Source organism: Nothoprocta perdicaria, unplaced genomic scaffold (assembly GCF_003342845.1).
Source record: "Nothoprocta perdicaria isolate Ctin4 unplaced genomic scaffold, notPer1 scaffold_10, whole genome shotgun sequence".
Classification (NCBI taxonomy): Eukaryota; Metazoa; Chordata; class Aves; order Tinamiformes; family Tinamidae; genus Nothoprocta; species Nothoprocta perdicaria.
Window position 1 is genome coordinate 1480704 of NW_020454094.1, and position 19379 is coordinate 1500082.

The 19379-nt window shown below is 42.7% G+C and overlaps 1 protein-coding gene across 1 annotated transcript in view; it reads left to right on the forward strand.

The window, feature by feature from the left end:
- The window catches only part of DYM (dymeclin), a 167803-nt gene that overhangs the window by 89143 nt on the left and 59281 nt on the right, over positions 1-19379 (forward strand). Inside the window, exon 14 of the mRNA XM_026039349.1 lies at positions 9047-9211. Within this exon, the coding sequence (XP_025895134.1) occupies positions 9047-9211 (165 nt within the window). The remainder of the gene's footprint in view (positions 1-9046; positions 9212-19379) is intronic.

Genomic DNA, 19379 nt, shown 5'->3' on the forward strand with positions numbered 1-19379 from the left:
GCTTTTCATGCTCTTTGTTGTCCCCTATGTTGCTGATGCTCCTTGCACGGAAGGACTTTCCAGAATCTCTGGAGAGGCTTTAGCTGAGGTATAGAAACAATATAGAAAGATGTCAAGAGTGTTAAACAAAAGAAACATATGCCGGCCTTATTAGTAGCCTGCTGACCTAGATTAGCCGTGGGGAAGTTTATAAACTGATCAGCTAGTCCAGAATTGGGAGGTGTCACCGCAATTAGTGGAAAAGGCTGTGACAAAACGAGGAGAGAATAGTCAGGAGAAGGGAAAAGAGAATATTAGCAGCAAATGTCTTTCTGTTGCCATGACTTAGCGAAGCAGAAATGCAATTGAGCTAATTTTTGAACCAAATTAAGCTTTTTATTTATTTATTTATTTATTAAGCTGAGTATTGTGCGTAGTTGTGCTTAGATATTAAAATACCCTTTCATGCTTTAGCTCTAGCAACAGAAAGAGGGGCATGTGTGACATGGTTGGTCTGCTTGCCTGGGAGCAGCATATGGAGGGAAGGTTTTAGGCTGATATCAGCTGTTTCCAACATGGAAATATCATTGAACTTGGTTTAAGGCTGGTTGAACCTCCAGGGCGCTTTGGGTGGGCGCCTGGTAGGACGTCAATACCCTCGCTGGCCGTCTAGGGTGAGCAGCCCAGCACCACATACCATTGGAGGTGCTTGTGCTCCTGGAGATCTGCCAGATGGACAAGGCAACAGCTTATCTTGACATATGTTGGATCTGTGCAAAACTCTAGGATATATCCCAGCAAATACCTGGCTTCTGAGTAGCTCCTCCCACTCTGAGGAAGATGTGGGGTGAGGTTGGGGTGCAGGTTGATTTGGGATGGGCTTTTGAGGGTTGTAGCCCAGAGGGCTCCCTTCAGTTTCCCCTTTCCATGTTTTTGGCACTAGCTTGCAAAGGCTAGAGCAAACTGTTGCTTTTCAGATGGAGGAGTGGAGGTGCAGGTACCATGCTAGGAGCTCCTGAGGCTGGGAAATTAAATGGGTTTTGTTTGTTTGCTTGTTTTTGTTGAAACCTAACAGCTTTTAAACCTGTTTATCTTGCATGTCTGTTGTTGCTGCAGAGGGAGGAGTTGGTCACCTGCAGTGTTTTGGCCATCGTCATCTCTGTTGTGGGCCACCATATTGTCCTGGGCACCAGTTACCATCAGTTACCCATTGTAGAATTGCTTAGGAGTGAACAGCTTTACTCCTCCTTGCTCTGGTTTTGTTCTGGAGAGATAAAGTCAAGAGTCATGGTTGCAAGGGTAGCTCCAATCTCAAATGCAAGTGGGTTGGGCGTTTCCCACATCTAATTTACCTGGGGTCATTTTACAAATATTCAGTTCTTTGAAAAATTCTGAATATTTAAAGGAGAAATAGTTTTCATGGATTCATATTTGAGGGTTTTGTTTTCATTTTCTATTTAGCCACCACGCACAGCTTGACTTTTGATAATGTGCTGTGGAGTTGAGAATAACCTGGCAATCGAAAGTGGGATACATTTCTGAGAGGAGACTCGTTGGTAGCAACATGTGGTGGTATTGCTAGCAATGTCTATGTGACTTTAGCAAGATCCAGCAGAAAAGCTGGATTTACAAATTTACTGCATTTTTTTCCCCCCGTATTTCCAAGGAAATTGAGTAGTTTTCTCCTTATTCTTCTTTCTGGTTGTCCCTGGCAGCTGCATTTACTAGAGGCTGTGTGGGAAGCCTGTGGAGAGCTCAAGCCTGCAGCCCTGCTCTCTCCGCTCAGGGTCCCAGTCCCCAGCACTTTGCTGGTGGGACATGTAGCTCTCTTTTCCATTGAATTCTATTGAATCTAGCACCTGCTATTTTTGCTTAATGTCTCTTTTTTTTTGTATCTGCACGTTACAGGTCTTGCATTTTAAACAATATGTCCTGTGGTATTAAATTGCCTGGATTTTCTGAGAAAAAAAAGACAAGGGGAAATAACGAATTTACATAAGCTTTCAGAAACTCCCATTTGCTATTCTGGTAAAGCCTTAGAAACTGCAGACTTCTCGGTTGGTTTTGAATGAGATATATTTATAGGAGGGTGTTCTGTAACTGAAATAAAGACGTGACTCAGGGTAAGGACTTGCTCAGACCTGTCTTTTGTCTTCCCTTGCAGCCTGTTTGGCTCATTAGCTCTTTCTTGCAGATACAACATGCACTGCTTCCTTTTTAGAAATTCTGTCTTTGGGGAAAAATTTGGATTAAGGTCTGAATTAATGCATGAATAAAGCTGCAGGGATTTATCTTTGACAAACTAAAATTGTATTATTGCTCTAATGAAAGATTAGTATGAAACAAAATATATCATTGATTATGACGTTGTTTTCCTGTAAGACTGCTGCTTATTTCACATTTAACTAATGCCGTTATTTGTGCATGTCTGATGTCTTCAAAGCTGTGCAGGTCAGTGAACTAATTCCTGCCTCCAGGTGTGTAGAAAATGGGTGGTTATGAGCAAGGGAGTAGCTGTTGGAGAGGAAAATAAACCAGTTACTGAAAAAAAATAAATCCATATGAACTGAGTTAGGCCCTTCCAAAGAGCAGCCCCCTTCAAAGAGCTTTTTCCGCCAACCACACGTGAAAATCTTGAATTTTGCCCCTATGCTTAAGTAAGTATTTTCAAATTCAAGTATTTTCTAACAGCATTTAGGAGGACAGGATGACTTTGTGTGGAATTCCTGCATCCACAAGTACTTGAATTAAGGCGTTTTCCACCACCCTGTTCTTTTACCATAATTTGCATGGCTCACAGGAAGAATATTGCACTTTAGAACATCTGGCACTTTTAATGGAGACTGAAACAAACAAAAAAAAGGATCAGGATTTAACAGCTCTAATGTGCATCGGGTCTTTGTAACTGTTGAATGACTCAACTTTTTTAATGGTAATGGCCTTCAGCAAGTTTGGGAAAGAACAGGCTTTTAGGTAAAGCAAATACACTTAGTTCTGCAGTGAATAAATAAATTTGCCGTGAAGCTGTGTAGAGACATGTTTCTCTCACTCGTTAATTGTGCACTTGAGTTTCTGCAAATGCCACAGTTTCCATTGGGCTCGGATTAGAGCAGCAACGTGGGGAGCAGGAGGGCTCAGACAAGCTGTGGGGAGCTCTCTTGGGTTCTAATACACAAACTTTGGTTCTTTTTGACAGAACTTCATTTGCACAGAGATAATTTGGCCCCTCTGCATAAGAAGCTCATATATCTATCGTTTGACCTGCAATCTAGCCAGTATGTTAGGGTATCTCCAAAGTTGGTTTATTTTGCATGTCCTTGTTGCCCTTCACAATATGCATAAAGATAATGTTGCTCTCGTAAGCCTCGTGTGTACGTTTGGCTGGTGCTGTGACGGACTGCTTCTTCAGGGCATGGGAACTCATGTCTGTGATGCATTATCACAAATAATTGCTTCCTAACTCTTTAGATAATTTCCATGCTTCTCTCCTCTGTGCTCTTATGGCACCTTTAACCCTATGACCTCCGCACTGCTGTTCCGCAATAATGTAATTAAAAATCCTGTCATCACTCTGCTACAGGATATAAATTTATTGATTATTTCCCTTGCATCAGAAAAGAAGGCTTGAAAAAGTGAAGTTTGCTTCTTTGTGTTTAGAAAGTTCATTTGTTGCTTCTGAATTTTGGCAAGGATCAAGGAGGATGGGGGCTACCAGTGAAGTAGGATCAAGTCAGGGATTACTAAGAATTGAGGCACACAAGTCCGCAAGATCCACATGTGTTGAGAGCTGACCTACACCATGGCAAGATATAAATTTTAGACATTTTTTTTTGAAAAATCACTGAAGGAAAGTCCCTAATGACTGAATATAGGTAGCAAGAAGGACATTTGGGAAACTAAAGTCTGGGCTGTCTCACTTGAGCCCTTGGGAATATCCTTAGAGCCAAGACTTGTTGGAAAGCAGTTCTGAGTGCAAGAAGGAAAAAGTGATTGGTAACAGCCACCATCATAGACTTACCAGAAGTAACTTATGCTTGATCTACAGTGATAAATGATATGGTCTGTGGATAAGGGAGGAGTGGTGCAAACTGTCTGCCTCGCTTATAATAAGGCTTTTGACACAGTCAAAAATTATAGTCTAGGCAGATGGACTCAGTGGGTGAAACGCTGGTTGGATCATCCGGTTCAAAGAGTGGTGGTTGATGGTTCATACTCCACCTGGAAGCTGGTTGCAAGTGGAGTTCCTCAGGGATCTGTGCTGCAGCCTGTCCTGATGGGTATCTGTGTGTGAGCTGGCAGGGAGGCAGAGTGTTCCTCCGTCACTTTGTGGGTGACCCCAAACTCTAGGAGAGCAGGTGATACGCTGGAGGCCAAGGCCACCATTCAGAAGGACCTTAGAAAGGGCCAGCAAGAAACTCGTGAAGGTCAAGAGGGACAAATGACAGTAATGGTAGAGGTGGGCCTGCCGGACTGGGGGCAGCTCTGCAAAACTCTCCGGCGGGTTTCGGGACACACAGAGCTGAGTAGGAGCCAGGCATGTGTCCTGGCAGCCCAGAAGGCCAGCACTCTGTTGGACAGTATAAGCATCTTCCTTGGAAGAGATCCCTTCCAGGCATGATAACCCTTCCAAGCATTCTGTGATGCTGTGGTGGGATGGTGAGGGAGAATGGTCAGAAGTTGACACACTTGACATTCAGCCTTGAAACAAGGGGAACATTTAAGACTGAGAGAGCTCGAGAAGAGAAGGCTGAGAGGGGACCTTGTCAGTGTGTATAAATTCCTCAAGGGAGGCTGTGAGGAGAAGGGGGCCGCCTCTTTTCAGTGGTGACCACCGATAGGACTAGAGGAAACGGCCACAAGCTGAAGCACCAAAGTTCCACAGGAACTTAAGGAAACATTTCTTGACAGTGAGGGTACCAGAGTCCTGGAACAGGCTGCCCAGAGAGGTTGTGGAGTCTCCTTCTCTGGAGATCTTCCAGAGCTGCTTGGACGCAGCCTGTGCCACATGCTCGAGGTGACCCTGCGTGTGCGGGGGAGTTGGACTGGATGGTCTCAGGAGGTCCCTTCCAACCTTAACCATTCTATGATTCTGTGATTTTTGCCCCTGGAGAACAGTCCAGCACTGGAGCAGGGCTCTGGAGAGGTGTTGGAGACTCTGCCCCGGAGGTGTTGAAGCCTGGAGCAACCTGCTGTAATCTCCTGGGTGACACTCTTAGAGCAGAGGGTTGGACTAAAGATCTGCAAGGACATCTAACATCAGATGAAAAATCTTTCTAACTGAAATAGGCAGGAAAAGAGGAGGAGATGATTTAAATGCTTTGCTGTCGACATCCCCAATACCAACTTTGCTTTTGTAGCATCTAAAAGAGCTTAACTGTGATCTGAGTGGCAATACCCCTTTGCCCCCAGCCCCGAAAAAATGATCCTTTTCTGTTGACTCATGGTTGTTGATTTTTTTCGTAGTATTCTTGGTCCTAAAAAACAGAGCAAAAGAAATGACAAAAAATACTTCTAGATAGTTTCTGTTGTGGCTCATCAGAGTACCTCATAAACGGAGTGAAAATGAAAACTTTTGGCCAAAATTCTAATTTATTATGCCATGTTTTGCTATTGTCAAGAAAGCAGATACGTTTGCATTTGTGCTGTTTGTACCATATAAAAGAACTTTAATAGGAAGTCATATTTTAGAGAGTAAAGCAGCCGTCCTCATCTTTAGGTGATGTGTTAAGTGCAAGTTCTAGTCTCCCTACATGCCTACAGGTAGCTTGGATGCTGGCTAACATGTACTAAACTTTATTTAAACTTTAAATTTAAATTTTACATTTAATTTTAAAGTCTATTACTTTAATAAAGTTTATTTTTTTAAAAAATGATTTTATGCTGGCTTTCCAGCACAGAGTCATAGTGCAACAAAAGAGGCTGTTTGTGTATTTTCAAGTTCTGCTACAGAAACAATATGATCTAAATATTTAATCAGGCTTAGCAAAATTGGCTTTTTTATGACTGCAGATTAATCTAGTTCTCTGAGATTATACATGTGACATGTATGTCCTGAAGACCATACCTTTTCTAAATAATGTTAAAAGACTTACAGCCTTCTTAAAACTTGGTGGGCACTGAGATTGTGAATAACAGTTACTTAAGTATTCATATTAGAACTTTATTGTCTTTTGAATCCTGGGTATGTGGCTTCAGAGTATACTGAATTTACTGAGAGGTTAGTGGATACTGTCTATTAGCTGACTGCTCTTCTATTTCATCCTCAATTTGCTTCAGTTCTCCATTAGAATAGATTTTGGCATGGTTCTTTTTGTTCGTCTTTGATATATTTAATATTAAAACTTCAGCTGACTTCAGTGTAGAAGATCTCTACTTTCTTGTTGGATAATGAAGATTTTAAGCGACTTCGCATGTTCTTCTTGCTATTGTCTTGTTTAAGAAAATGCATCTTGTACAACATAGAAAAGAATTAACCTTGGACTAAGTTCAGAGCCACGGGTTCTTCTCAGAGCAAGGCAAAAGTCCCACGTGTTTCATGCGTGGTCCTCGGAGGACGTCCAGACCCTCCAGGGAAGCCAGGAAAGCTGCAGGAGGCCAATGGTTCACACGTGGTAGTGCAGCTATGCAGGTACATTGAGGGTGAGAGTATACATATGTATATGTATAGAGAGATACATTTTTGTAAATCCTGTAGATTTTTTAATATAATCTGGAGATGCTTCTGTTCAGCCTGAAATACTGGAAACAACAACAAAAAAAAAGAGTTATATTTAATTATAGCTGTAGTAGCTACCAGAATATTAATTTCTGTCATACAAAATAAGTCTTCTTTCAAACTCAAGACCTATGATTAACCTAAATCTATGTATCTCGAGAATGAGTTAAGTCTTGTTTTTATTTGGATTTAGCTTGGGTTATTTAATAGTGAAAACGCTTCCTCTGTAATTCAAGGTAAGCTATCCTGGTTATGTGGCCATGGTGTGAGATAGTAAAGATGGGTTTGGGGAATTGGGTTACTGTTGGCAGCAGTTTAAAGTCAGACCTCCGAGTAAACAAGTTCAGCTCTAAATATAGGGCTGATCTTGCCCTCCTTATTTGAAGCCTTGGAAGGGAGGTAATAGCCGGTCCCCTGAGCTGTCCCACCATGATGTTTCTGGGTGTCTTCTCCTGTTGGGTGCCCTTCCCATCACCATCCTCACGTGCCTGGGATCAAGTCTGCTTTGGGGACTTTGTATCCGTGAGATTTGTGAGAAGAGATTGAGAAGATCAGTCAAAAATAAATTCAGCAAAAATGCTTATATATGGAAAAGATAAACTAGGATTTCTGCCAATGAATTGCCAAAAAGGGCTGTGTGTTTCTCAAGGTTCTTGAGCGCTTTCATATAAGCACTTGCATCAAACTCGGAGTGAAAGCTACTGAAGTAACCCCAAGAAAGAGAACGGTGGTGATGAAGTCTTGGGTTGGGGCTTCACTGGGTGCACCCCAGATGAAGGAATCATAGCCCATCTTTGCCCAAGGTGCACAAGGAATTTAATCCCCTGCGGGAACATTTTAGCTCCACAGAGGGGTCACAGTGGATAACAGCCCATGAAATGCAGACAGTTGGGGTGAGTAGATGACGCATCAGGTTTGAAGGAATGAAGGTAGGAAGTGGCAGTTTCTGAATCTGGAGGGGGTTACAGACCAGTGCTCAGATACTCACGGCCTCACTCCAAGGTCACTGAAAGAGTCTTTGTTTCAAGAATTGCTTCTTCTCCACTCCCTGCACTGGTGGAGGTGCTGCCCTTAGCAGGCTGATCTACCTTAGTGCTCCAGGTGTGTGTCCAGGCTGGAGAGCAAGCCAGGCTGCAACGCGTGCAGCAGCATCTGCTAAGAGCATCATCGCCGCTGCTTGTAGCAGGTGTCTCACCCCAAGAGGTTTAAGAAAGTCTACTCTAAAACTGAGATAACCTGGAAAGGGAGGATCCAGACTTGGCTTCTCTTCCCCAGTAAAAGAGGATTTAAACCATAATGACGTAAAAGTATTTCAACAAGCAAGATTCTACCAAGCATGTGGAGCACTGCTCAACGTTCAGGAGGTACCAAATTGTGAAAGCTGTGCTGATTACATGAAATTTCTTCACTGATTGCTTTTTAGCAGAAATATTAGGCTGTTCAAGAGACTTTCTGGAGGATTTGTCCCACTGGGCAGAGCTCCTTATGTGACCTGATATATGCCATGCACATGATGTACACTGCTTTATAATGCAGGGAAGTATTTTCTATGCAGAACCTGTAATGTACTCTGGGCCTATATGGTGTATGTGCCTTGTCTGTGATAGACTGCATCTCTGTTTAGCTATCAACTGCTCTGATTAGTTTATTCTCCATTGCACTGTGCGTGGGAGGACATCCTGTGTGTCAGTGGCAAGAAGGTCTCTTACTCAAGAGTATTCAGTATGAAAGTTAAATATTTTTGCAGTTACTCCAGAGCTTTTCCATGAAAATGATTGCAAAAGCTTTGTTGTAAATGAGCTGACCAGCTCTGAAGCGCTGCTGCTCTGTTGTGCCCAAGCACGTGGGTTTAAGAACTGGAATTAACTTCTGGGCCAGTCTAGGGGGTCGTAGCTTGCAGAGCATTTCACAGTACGCACTAATTTCGTATCACTGTTTTTTTCCCCCTGAAGTGACATGTCACATTTCTATGAGTCAGTTAAATTTTGTGGATATTCCCAATTTTTAAGGGGAAACTAAACCAGGTCCTGTACGTTCACGTTTTCATGGTATGTTGAGAGATGTAGAAATGCTCCTGAACCCTACCAACCACCACAACAAAATGCAGTTACTGGTGTCCGTAAGGGGTGAGGTTTGGCACAGTCCCCTTGCAGTCCTGACCAGACCCGTGCACGGCCACCCGCCAACAGCTCCCGCTGTCCTTTGAAACTTATTTCCCAAAAACCTGCCGCGTTGCCTATTCAGGCATCTCCCATTGCCTCTTGGCGCACAGATGTTCGATTGCATTGGCTTTCCTAAAGGAAAATACCTCTCTCTCTCTCTGTTTTTTCTCCCTTTACCCTTGTCTTGCAGTTATACCTGCCGCCACTTGCGGAGATATGTCTATGTCTTGGACAAACTGTATTTCCCCCCCTCGCACTGCTCGACGCTGCAGCATTGCTTCTCGAGCCTCAGTGACAGTGGAGAGGAGCTCTTGTCTTTAACTTGCTCTCACATTCTCAGGTCCTATGCCTCCAGGTTATTAACCTCTGCTCTCCCTCTATTGCATGCTGCATGTCCCGGGATGCTCTTTGCATGTTGGAGCGCACAGGCGAAGCCACCAAAGGGGACGCTTTGCATCTGGGAGGTGTCCGTGTTGGGGGGCCTAAAAATGCAGCAGAAATGGGGATTTGGGTTTTTTTTTTTTTTCTTTTTTTTCAATTCTACATACTTTGATTGAGCACAACCTATGGAATTAGTGGGTGGCCTTTGGAAGTTTTCCCTGCTTTCCGTGTTGGGATCAAAACATATTAACCTTTTCCCCAGGCTGTCGCTTAAGAAGTGCACAGTGCAGACACTAATGCAATTTGCTTGCAGTTGGTGCAGGGACATCAGCTGTCTTCTGATGCTTCCCTGACACCCAGTGTCTCCGTAGCACTATATATATATGTTGCTTTTCAAGAATGGAAGCAATAGAACTTTTTTCCTCAAATTCAGTAAATTGGCACGGTACTATGATACTTAAATTTGAGAACTGCCTTTTTTTTCTTTGACCATATACTTTCTCAGTGCTGATTATTTAGAACAGCAGTAAGAATCCATCAGCGCAGAATGACCCTAAAAAGTCACTGTTCCTGCTGCAGAATTATAGATGCTGCTCAGAAATCATAAAATAGCAGGCATTTAAAAATGAATTTGACTTACATTACCCAGATGTTTTCTGCAAGACTTTCACATAAAATTTAAGTAAAACACAACTTTTACTATTTCACTGTTGATGCTGTGGATAATTTAATGTACTAACCAAGATGCTAGAAGTTTTAGGGAAGCGAGGAAAAAATTGCATGACAAAATTGACCAGAAGATGGAAAGCATCCAGAGTGGAAATGGAGCTTCCCAGTGAAGCCAGCGTACAATGGGAACGGACCACACAGTGCACATAAGTAAAACCAGCTTGATTGTCGGGGGAAGGAAATACGGCCTGTGAGCCCCACCAGCTCCTGCTGTACAAAGGAAATTTTATAGTAGTGCGGAATGAGGGGGAGTTGCACTCCCGGGAGGTGAAAATGTGGCTGTCCCCAAGGCATCTTCCGGGTTGATTTGGAGCAGGGGTCAGCGTTAAAGCAAGGAAAACGCTAAAATTTCAGAAGTCTTGAGTAATGTGGATAATAAGAGTGAAGAATAATAATAATATTGAAGGCAGTGAACATAAAACTTGCACTCAAGAAGGAATGTTACTCATGTAGGAGTGATATACGGGAGGCGTACAGGGAGTGGCTAAGTTATTCCAGCTTGTTGACACACAGTTTTGGTCACTCTGTGATGGAAGTGCTACGACATTACTTAGCAAGACCGTCCCTAGGAGATGGGATAGTCCGTCTTTTGGAAAGCTGCGTGGTGCAGCCGCTGGCATGGGTGGTTCGGACCACGTCTCACAGAGGTGGCAGCAAGGAACCGAAGGAGAAGGCAGCTCCCAGTCACAGAGGGGGCATTTCCAGCCTCTTGCTTCCAACCCTTGCGACGCCCCATGCGACAAGGGTGGTTTTTTAGCATCCCCACTGCTCACCCTGGATGACTTTGCTGGATTTGATGTGGTCCAGGTGGTGGAAGGCGCTGAGCGTACCTGCAGTATGGTTTTACCCCGGGATATAAAAACACATAGGGAATAGAAATTACCATTAAATTGGCCCTCAGCACAGTCGGGTTTTTCTTGCAGACAGTAAGTGATGGCTGAATTGGGTGACTGCATCTTTTTAAATTACCTTTTGTGAGGAGGTGGGAGAAGCTCCAGATTCATACGTTGTACAATTTGTGTAGCATCTTCCTCACAAAATTAATGTTATTTAAATACAAATCCTAGGCAGCAACTTAGAATTGTAAACAATTTACAGCTAAGAAAAAATGAAGGGGGTGAGAAAAATAGCATTGCTTAGTACACAGATTTATTTTCATAAATGAAGCCATAATTTGTTGCTACTATTCTTGAGTTGTGCATCACTTGAGATATATGAAAATATTTCAGCCCAGGAGATTTTAATCTCTCTAGTTTACTTTAAAAGCTGTGCTTTTATGAGATAAAAGAAGGTTATTATTACATGCAGGGTGCTTTAAATGAAAATCGCTCTGCAGGAAAATACGCAGGGAGCAGTTTTTATTAGCAGGTTTTGGTATGTTCTGGAATTGTAGGGCTTGGGAAGTGATTTGGGAAGCCTTCCAGTGTGTTCAGGCTCACCTAAGTCTAGGTAGTTCAGTGTAGTGGCATACATGGAGCTGGCAAAAAAAAAAAAAAAAAAAAAAAATCTTTTTTTCTTGTAAACAGATGAATCTCCACCCTGAGTTAACTGCACATGAACAGCGAGGTTTTAATGCCTGATCGCATCCCATTTCTGTCCTAAATCTCTTTGGGATTCAGTCAATCCTGGGAAATGCTTTTTGATACTGAACCTGGCTCTGCTCACCTGCAAGCCAAGGGTGGCTGCCAAGCCCCCGTCTCTTTTGGGGTGTTTAGCAAGTTAAGGGCAGTTTTATTTTCGTAGCCAGCTTGACACTGGGCATGTGGAAGCAGAAACACGGTTTCACTGCACTGGTAAGGCGAGTAAACGTGGTGGGGAGCAATAGAGCAAACAGACCAATTGCCTGGGTTCAGTTGAGTTCTGCTTTTTGCCCCAAAAACGGAGGCCAAGGAACATGTCAGCTCTGCCTGGATGCCCCATTCTGCATGTCCTTAATAATGCCCCGTGTCAGGATATGGATTGTGGATTGAGCGGGCGGGAAAGGCGGCCGAGCGCAGTCACAGAGATGGAGATGGAAGATTTGTGCATCTGACCTGTGCTTTTAGGCATCGGTCTCCAAAGGGAAGCTGGGGGCAAATACAGAGCAGGAATATTTATCATTGACCATTTAAGTGAATTTTGGGTGGATTTGTGAATGGAATAGTGCATCAATTACTCAGAATTGCCTCAAATGGATTTGTGTGGTGTGAGCATTCCTTTGCATTCAGTTTTTAAGCAGTTAATGCAGAAGTCTCACCATAAGCTAGTGCAAATAAACGAGATTTTAAGGAGATTTTAACAACTCATCGGCCTTACCTGGGTAATAGCTTAGCCCAGAAAATATGGGACTGAGATCTTGAAGATGAATCTGTGGCCAAACCAGTGTAGAAATGAAGCTCTAGGCTCAACAGATAGAGGAACTACTTAAGTCTTCGCTTTGTTGCAAGATCATTCAAGGAATATCTGGTAAAGAAGCAAAATAATTTGTGATGTAGTAGCTGGATCTTCCCTAAAAGGTTTTAAAGTCTTGATATTCCTACCCATGGTTTGCTGCTCTTTCCCTTTTTGTAAGTAGTTGCACTAACATTAGAAGTGGAATAATGAAAATAGCAGAGTTTGTGCCTCTTACGATAGAGAAATAGCTTCATATATCACTGGAAAAGAACACTTATTTTTGGCATGGTACTTAACAGTTAAAAACTTTTTTTTTTACTTTCTTTTTGTCGTGCCAAAATTGATAGAAGTCTTGGTAGATTTAAGTACCTCCCTAAAATAAATGAACTTGATACTCCTTTTTGGCAAATACTGGAAAAAGTGGGGTGCTTATTTTTTATTTTTTATTTTTTTTAATTTTTTAATTTTTTAATTTTTTAATTTTTATTTTTTTATTTTTAATTTTTAATTTTTTTTATTTTTTATTTCTTTACATTTTTATTTATTTATTTTTCATTTTTTTGCTGGCTGCCAGACATTTCAGTAAGGGTCTGTACCTTGTCCCTGAAAGTGGCATTGATGAAAGGGGCAGGTCCCACAGAGCCCTTCCCTTCCCGCTCTCTGCTCCGCATCGTGCCAAGCCAGAAGGCAGAGGAGACCGGAACTGCTGCCAGTTCAGGAATGTCACTAGCGCGGCGCTACCGCAGTGTATAATTAAGGGCTGGGAAATCTGGAAAATTTGGAAGTTTTCCTTTCTGTCAGAGCGTATGTTGTTACTCCTCCAGCTTCTCACATAGATGTTGGAGATCCTGCCTTCTTGTGACAATTAGCAAAGTCTTTCTGCTCGGCAAGCTCCAATTCAACGTTTAATTTGTTTTGAAAGTCGCTTTTGTGTGTGGTACAATGCAGGAGGTGGCTTGAATCATAGGGTGCCTATCCTGTGATAGGAGGACTGTGGGATATGCAGGAGCAGCTTTGTCTGGAGCAGAGAGGAGCCAAGTCCCATATGTCATTTCCACCTCCAACCTAAGCCTTGTCTAAGGGGTTGCCACGGCTCTTAATGCTGTCACCTGCATGCAGAGTTTGGCTTTCAGCTGCTCAGATTGCTGGTGTTTTGCTTAAAAACTCCCGAAGATCCAAAATGCTGTGGTAGACACAAATGCATCCCTGAAATTCAGATCCTTTCATTTTTTTTTCCTTTAGTTTCAAAAAAAAAATCCCAAACAATTCCCAATTTTTGTCAGAGGCCTGCTAAATTCTTACAGCTTAATGTTTTATTGCTTTTTGTTTGTAATTTTTCATCAGCTGTTCGTAATTTTGTGGAAGGGTTTTTCTTAATTAAAGGAGGATCGTTTTACACTCAATGTTGAGAGACTTGGCAGAGGGGAATTGTTTATGAGTAATTCTATTACAAATTATTTGTCTTCATGCTGCATAGCATATTGATCAAGAAACCAGTGAGATATAAAATCAATGCTGTGGGTATTCAGTGGGTGAAAAATATCTTTCTGGTAGGTCTCAAAATACAGTTTAACTGGATGATCATCAAGGAAGGGGGATATTGTCCAGTGGCAACCCTTAGGAGTTGCTTCTTAGCCCCTACCTATTTAAAACATATGTTGAGGATAACGTGGGGAGGAAGCAGTGAGGAATGAACAGGAAGGATTGCTGATATCAAAAAGCAGCAATCTGAGCACGATGCAGGTCGGGAAGGTGTGTTTCCAGACAGCCATGCCTTTGGGATAGGTGGCATTTACTCTGACAAGTCCTGGGCATTGCTAGGAATTTGTTCTGAAATGTTGCAGGAAGCTGAAGGTAAAGGCAGGGTCTAGTGAGAGGTGCTTCAGTGTGCAAAAGTGCCTTGCAACAGCTGAAAATTGAAGCAAAACCAATGCAGACTAGTTCCTTCTTTTGACATAGTGGGTGATTAATCGTTGGAATAGTTTAACAACGTTCTGCATTTCCTAAGACTGGAATTTTTAGATCGAGATTGCATATTTTCCTAAAAGATACGGCCAAGTTCGGCCACAGCTATTGCACTTACGGGAGGCAGGAGTTGAGGGAATTCCTATGGCTTGTGTCAAACGGGCTGGTCAAAGGGGCTCCTTCTGGCTTAGCAAGCAGCGTTGCAGGCACATGGCCACAGAGCAGCTTGTTGGTTTGTTTGCCCTGCAGCTTTCTTTAAAAGACATTTGGGGTTAGAGTTTTTCCTGTTAAGCCAAATATTATCTTCCCAGGCACTATCCCCCAGGTGATCTGACCCAAATAGAGCAAAACAGCACAGGCTGTCCAAACATCACATTCTCATGCAGAAAAAAAAAGTAATTGAAAGGGAAGAAATTGCAAGAGCTACCTTTTTTTTCCCCTATATATAATAGCCTACTCTGTTTAAAAAAAAAAAAAAAGGGAAAAAAAAAGAAAATAAATTATCACAGACATGATCTAGACACATTCTGCCACATTAGCATGTGAAACTACAACACATCTTGATCAGACAAAATTGTTTTTAATTGAATGCTTATGAGCCTGCATTCCCAGGAGGCAGAATTGGAACAAAACGACTTTCACACATTTCCATCATAGCAGTTTGCTCGGAGACCGGGGGGTTGCGTTCATACGTAGTGCGTAATGTCTGGCAGCTAATCAGGATTTGCAGGGGAAGGGGGGTATTATTCTTCTGTAAATATGTAAATAAGCTATTGTTTTGGGAAGAAAAAGAGGAATGTTCTAGAGCTTGCCTAAAGAGTTTGGGAGAATGCTAATAAAATTCATGTGGGACCAAATGCAGTTAAATAGGTTTGGGAAATCAGAAAGGATTTATGGTCGTATGAGCTGCTCCTCTGTTGAGACACCAAAAACCTTACTTAAATATTGCATTTAGTAGTTCAGATCTGATATGTCGTTGTAGTATTGACAATGAACATATTGACGATATGACAAGGATTCCCTGTGTTGCTCACCTAGATGATGTTCTTGTCGGTTTTAGCTTTTCCAGGCAAGGTGATATGAAGTTTGGCTAGTGAAGGCCACTTAGGAAACTGTGTAGTTATTGCCTAAATATAGAAAGAAGTTCACTTAGAAAATAGCAAACATATGCTGCTGATTCAGAACATCTTACAATTTGTTAAATTAAAGGACAGATTCTCACTGAAGCTGCATGATGACTTATACAGAAGTCCTCCGTATCATGGCAGCTTGTAAATGGACAGGCTATAGCTGTGATTCCAGGTCTTATCTGGGATCTCTGGTGGAACCAGTGGAAACGGTTGGCTACTGCTAGAATGTATGTTATTAATTGTGATTAAGATGTTCCAAACAGAGTGCCTGAAGTTACATATCAAAATGTATACCTATATTTCCATTTAAATAGTATGGAATATTTACATCTTCCAGAGATACGGTCAACGATGAATAGTGCACCTTAAAAACCCATCAGCCCTATCTTAACATGATAGGGACTTCCATTTGGAATGTGATTCAGTTGATGGGTCTTTTTTGTGGGGTGTGATGTGTGGAGGTCGCTGTTGGGGGCTGATTTCTGCAAGCACATCTGGTGGTTCTGCAGGTGCTGAACCTGGTTTGGGGATGTCTAATGGCATGTTGGTTTGATAGTACCTGCCTGTATCCAGAAGATAGACCTTGTACAGTAAAACCCGACGTTTTAATGCAGATGGTGTGATAGGTCCTACACTGGAGCAACAGAATGGATCTGCTTAGTTGAAAATACTTGAGGGTTTTCCTTTTCCTAATTATTCCTAGCTCTGGAGTCTGGCAATGCCCCTTCTTCAATGCTTACTGTTTTATTGACGCTATAAGCGATTAGCAGTTTCACCCTTGTGGTGGCTCTTCCACGGAGGCTCTGGGTGATCCTTCAGCCATGCAGATTTCACGTGGTGTTTGTGACTGCCCCCCACAGGAGGGACCCCCAACTCTGGGCTGCCCGGAGCAGAGGAGCTGGTCAAGCGACCCATGAAACATCAGCATTTGGCTTAAAGATTGGGGACCTGGCATCCAGCTTCATTGAGCCTTACCTAAATTAGCCAGAACATGCCGGATCTGCAGAATCAGTAGGTCATTGAAGGAACCGTTTCCTCTGCTCGTTTTCTGTTCCTAGTTTCTAATTAGGACATCAGATTATGAGAACCTCAACTTTTTCTTACTTTTTGGTATCGCCATTTCTGACCACGGCCTGTTTGACTAAGAAATGCAGAGGTGGGGGAAAAATGGGAGAAAAATGGCAACTTTTTCATCCTAATCCTTTAAAGGATTGATTTAAGTTGTCTAAAGAGGCTGTGGGTCCCTACCCTACTGCAGGATGTAGTAGAGAGCTGTGAGCTATTCTTAAGTGTTTTTGTTCTTTCGTGTTTATAAGCTGAATTTGTGAGAAAACATTGCGAATGCTCCCACTGCATCAGCTGCGGATCAGAAAAAGCAGTGGGAGAGGAAAATAAGAACAACCACGACTGGTTTCCAACGATGACTAATCCTGCAGCCCCAGTATAACCTCCAGGACAGCGATTAGCATTTGGCTTTTCTAAATGCTGGAAACGTTTTCTGGGGCACCAGCCTAGCTGAAAACTAGCTTAATACTTGTGCGTAAATGAAAGAAGCTTTGAAAGTTTCAGTTGATGGTTCGTGTCTCGTGTACGTTGTTGTTTTAAATCCGTATCTGTGGGTATCTATGGGTGCCTGGCACCCAGCATCACCTCCCTTGCGTGCTCTGGCGTGGGGTTGGTGGCACGTGGCCCTGCCGAGCGCCCTGCCTGCAGTGGGAGCTTGCTGAGCCTGCTGAGGTAGCTCTCTGGCTTCAAGAGCAGTTTTATTTTGAATACTAGTCAATGTAGATGTGCAAGCGCTCCACGGTGGAGTTTGGGACTTGCAGAAGATATTCACCCATCATCTTGTTTGACTACATTCCTGTAATTAAGTGTATTGATTATAATCCGAATATGTACAGCTTGGCTGAATTTGAAACCATTATGACTATGGCCTTGATTTCTCTGAGAGCCCCTATACTACTGGTATAGGTGATTGCCTTCTGCACATTGATTTAGTACCTAGAATAGTTTTGGCCACAGATTAATCCAGATTACTCCTGCAGGTTCATGGAAACTGATTTTCACATGCCTTTTGTTGTCCCCTAGATGAGTTTAACTCCAGATGTACATTGGTACATGTATATTCTATGTGGCAGTCTGTATATCCCGTTTTAACATTGGTTATGTTTGCCCCCCCGATCCAACTCTCTCCATTTCTTTACCAGGAAAGAGGAGCAATGATATCCCAAAGGATCCAGCAAAGTTGCACTTTCTTTTTGTGCTGCATAAAGTCAAACTGATGAGCTTGCTTTATCACCAGGCTAATTTTATTCCTGGAAGTGTTCTCTTGGCCTTGGGAAAGACACAGCATGACCTGGACCATCATAGGATTTGCCTGTTAAAAGAACATTTTTGGGGTGCATTTTTCAGGAATTTCTCATTTCACAGAATCACAGAATGCCGAAGGTTGGAAGGGACCTCAGAGGTCATCGAGTCCAACCCCCCTGCTCACGCAGGGTGAGCATTTGATAGAGGCAGGGAGAATTGCACAAGGCAGTAAGGCGTATAAAACTGAGTGGGAGGTAAAGCACAACCTCTTTTCTCTGTGGGAATGAGGTTAATTTCCAAATAAATTGAAGACAATGTAAATTTAATTACTGTGTGACTTGAGGGATTGGGACTTTAGAAAAATATATCATGTTGGTTTTGAAGATGGAAAAATATTGCACAACTGTGAGTATGCTAGCATGAATCACTAAATCAAATCTGTATCACTTTTCCCAGCAAACGTGAGGCTGCTGAGTGTTTGTCTGAAGTCAATAAAATAATCGTTCTAAAGCATGACAAGGGTGGTAGTGAGCAAGGTAATTTAGGATGACTGTGTTTGTGGGAAATAGTAACTTTTTCTCCTGAAAAAGTAATGAGTAATAACATCAAAACATTCCCTAAAATAAAAGCTGCTTTCCGTTGCATAACAGCGGCTCATGGAGCGTTTCTGACCCTGAGTAGTATCTGCTGCTTAGCTGAGGAACAAAGTGGAAAAACCTCGAGCGCAGGCTGCGTGTGAGGATGTTGCCTGAGCTCTGCCAAGGGCGGGTTGTGGGACTTGGGTAAGACGCATTTCGCAGAATAGGGAATGATCCCAGGCTTGTCATCTTGGTAGGACAACGCCATGGCTGTGCAAACTCAGTGTCCCAAACATCGCTCCTCCTTCGAAGCTCCCAGATGATCTGCTCCATAACTACTGTTCTTCAATGGTGATGAGTATTTTAGTGCTTTTCAGCCTTTAATATGTTTCTGAAAATATCTGGGAGATGCTGAAGACCACGTTAGGTTCCTGGTAGGTGTGTGTCACTTGGAGGAGAGTGCTGGTGGGCTGAGGTTGGAAGGAACCTCTGGAGAACATCTGGAGATCTACTCAGGTAGGGTCACTTAGAGCACATGCCATCACACAGGGGGATTTTATTTGCTTTAAACCATAGAAGACGGGCAGAAAAAAAGAAGCCCTGAGCTCTCCACATTTTTTCACAGCTTTCAGCTGACATGAATGTGAGGAAGAGACAACATTGCTATCCCTAATGAAGATACACAGAAAAAGCAGCAGCTAAAAGAAAGCTAAAAGAAAAAGTAATAAGACTAAAGTCTTATTACTATAAAGACTAAAAGTAATAAAACAAATAATAAGAATTAAGAGGCTGCCATTGCCTGCTTCTTCTGGGCTTGGCACAGCACTTCTGCTTGCTTGAGCAAGGGCAGGCTGGGGTTTCTTAAATCCAGATTAGCCACCCTACAGCTTCTGAACCTCAGCTGTCCCCCTGTCGAATGGGACTCACAAAATGCTCCAGTATCTGTTGTTTCTGCTATTGTGTCTGCTGAAAATGGGTTCTGCCCAATTGGGTATTAACACCCCTTATAAAAAAGCTTCAGGGCTGCGTTCCTGTTTCATTCACAGTCACTTCCATC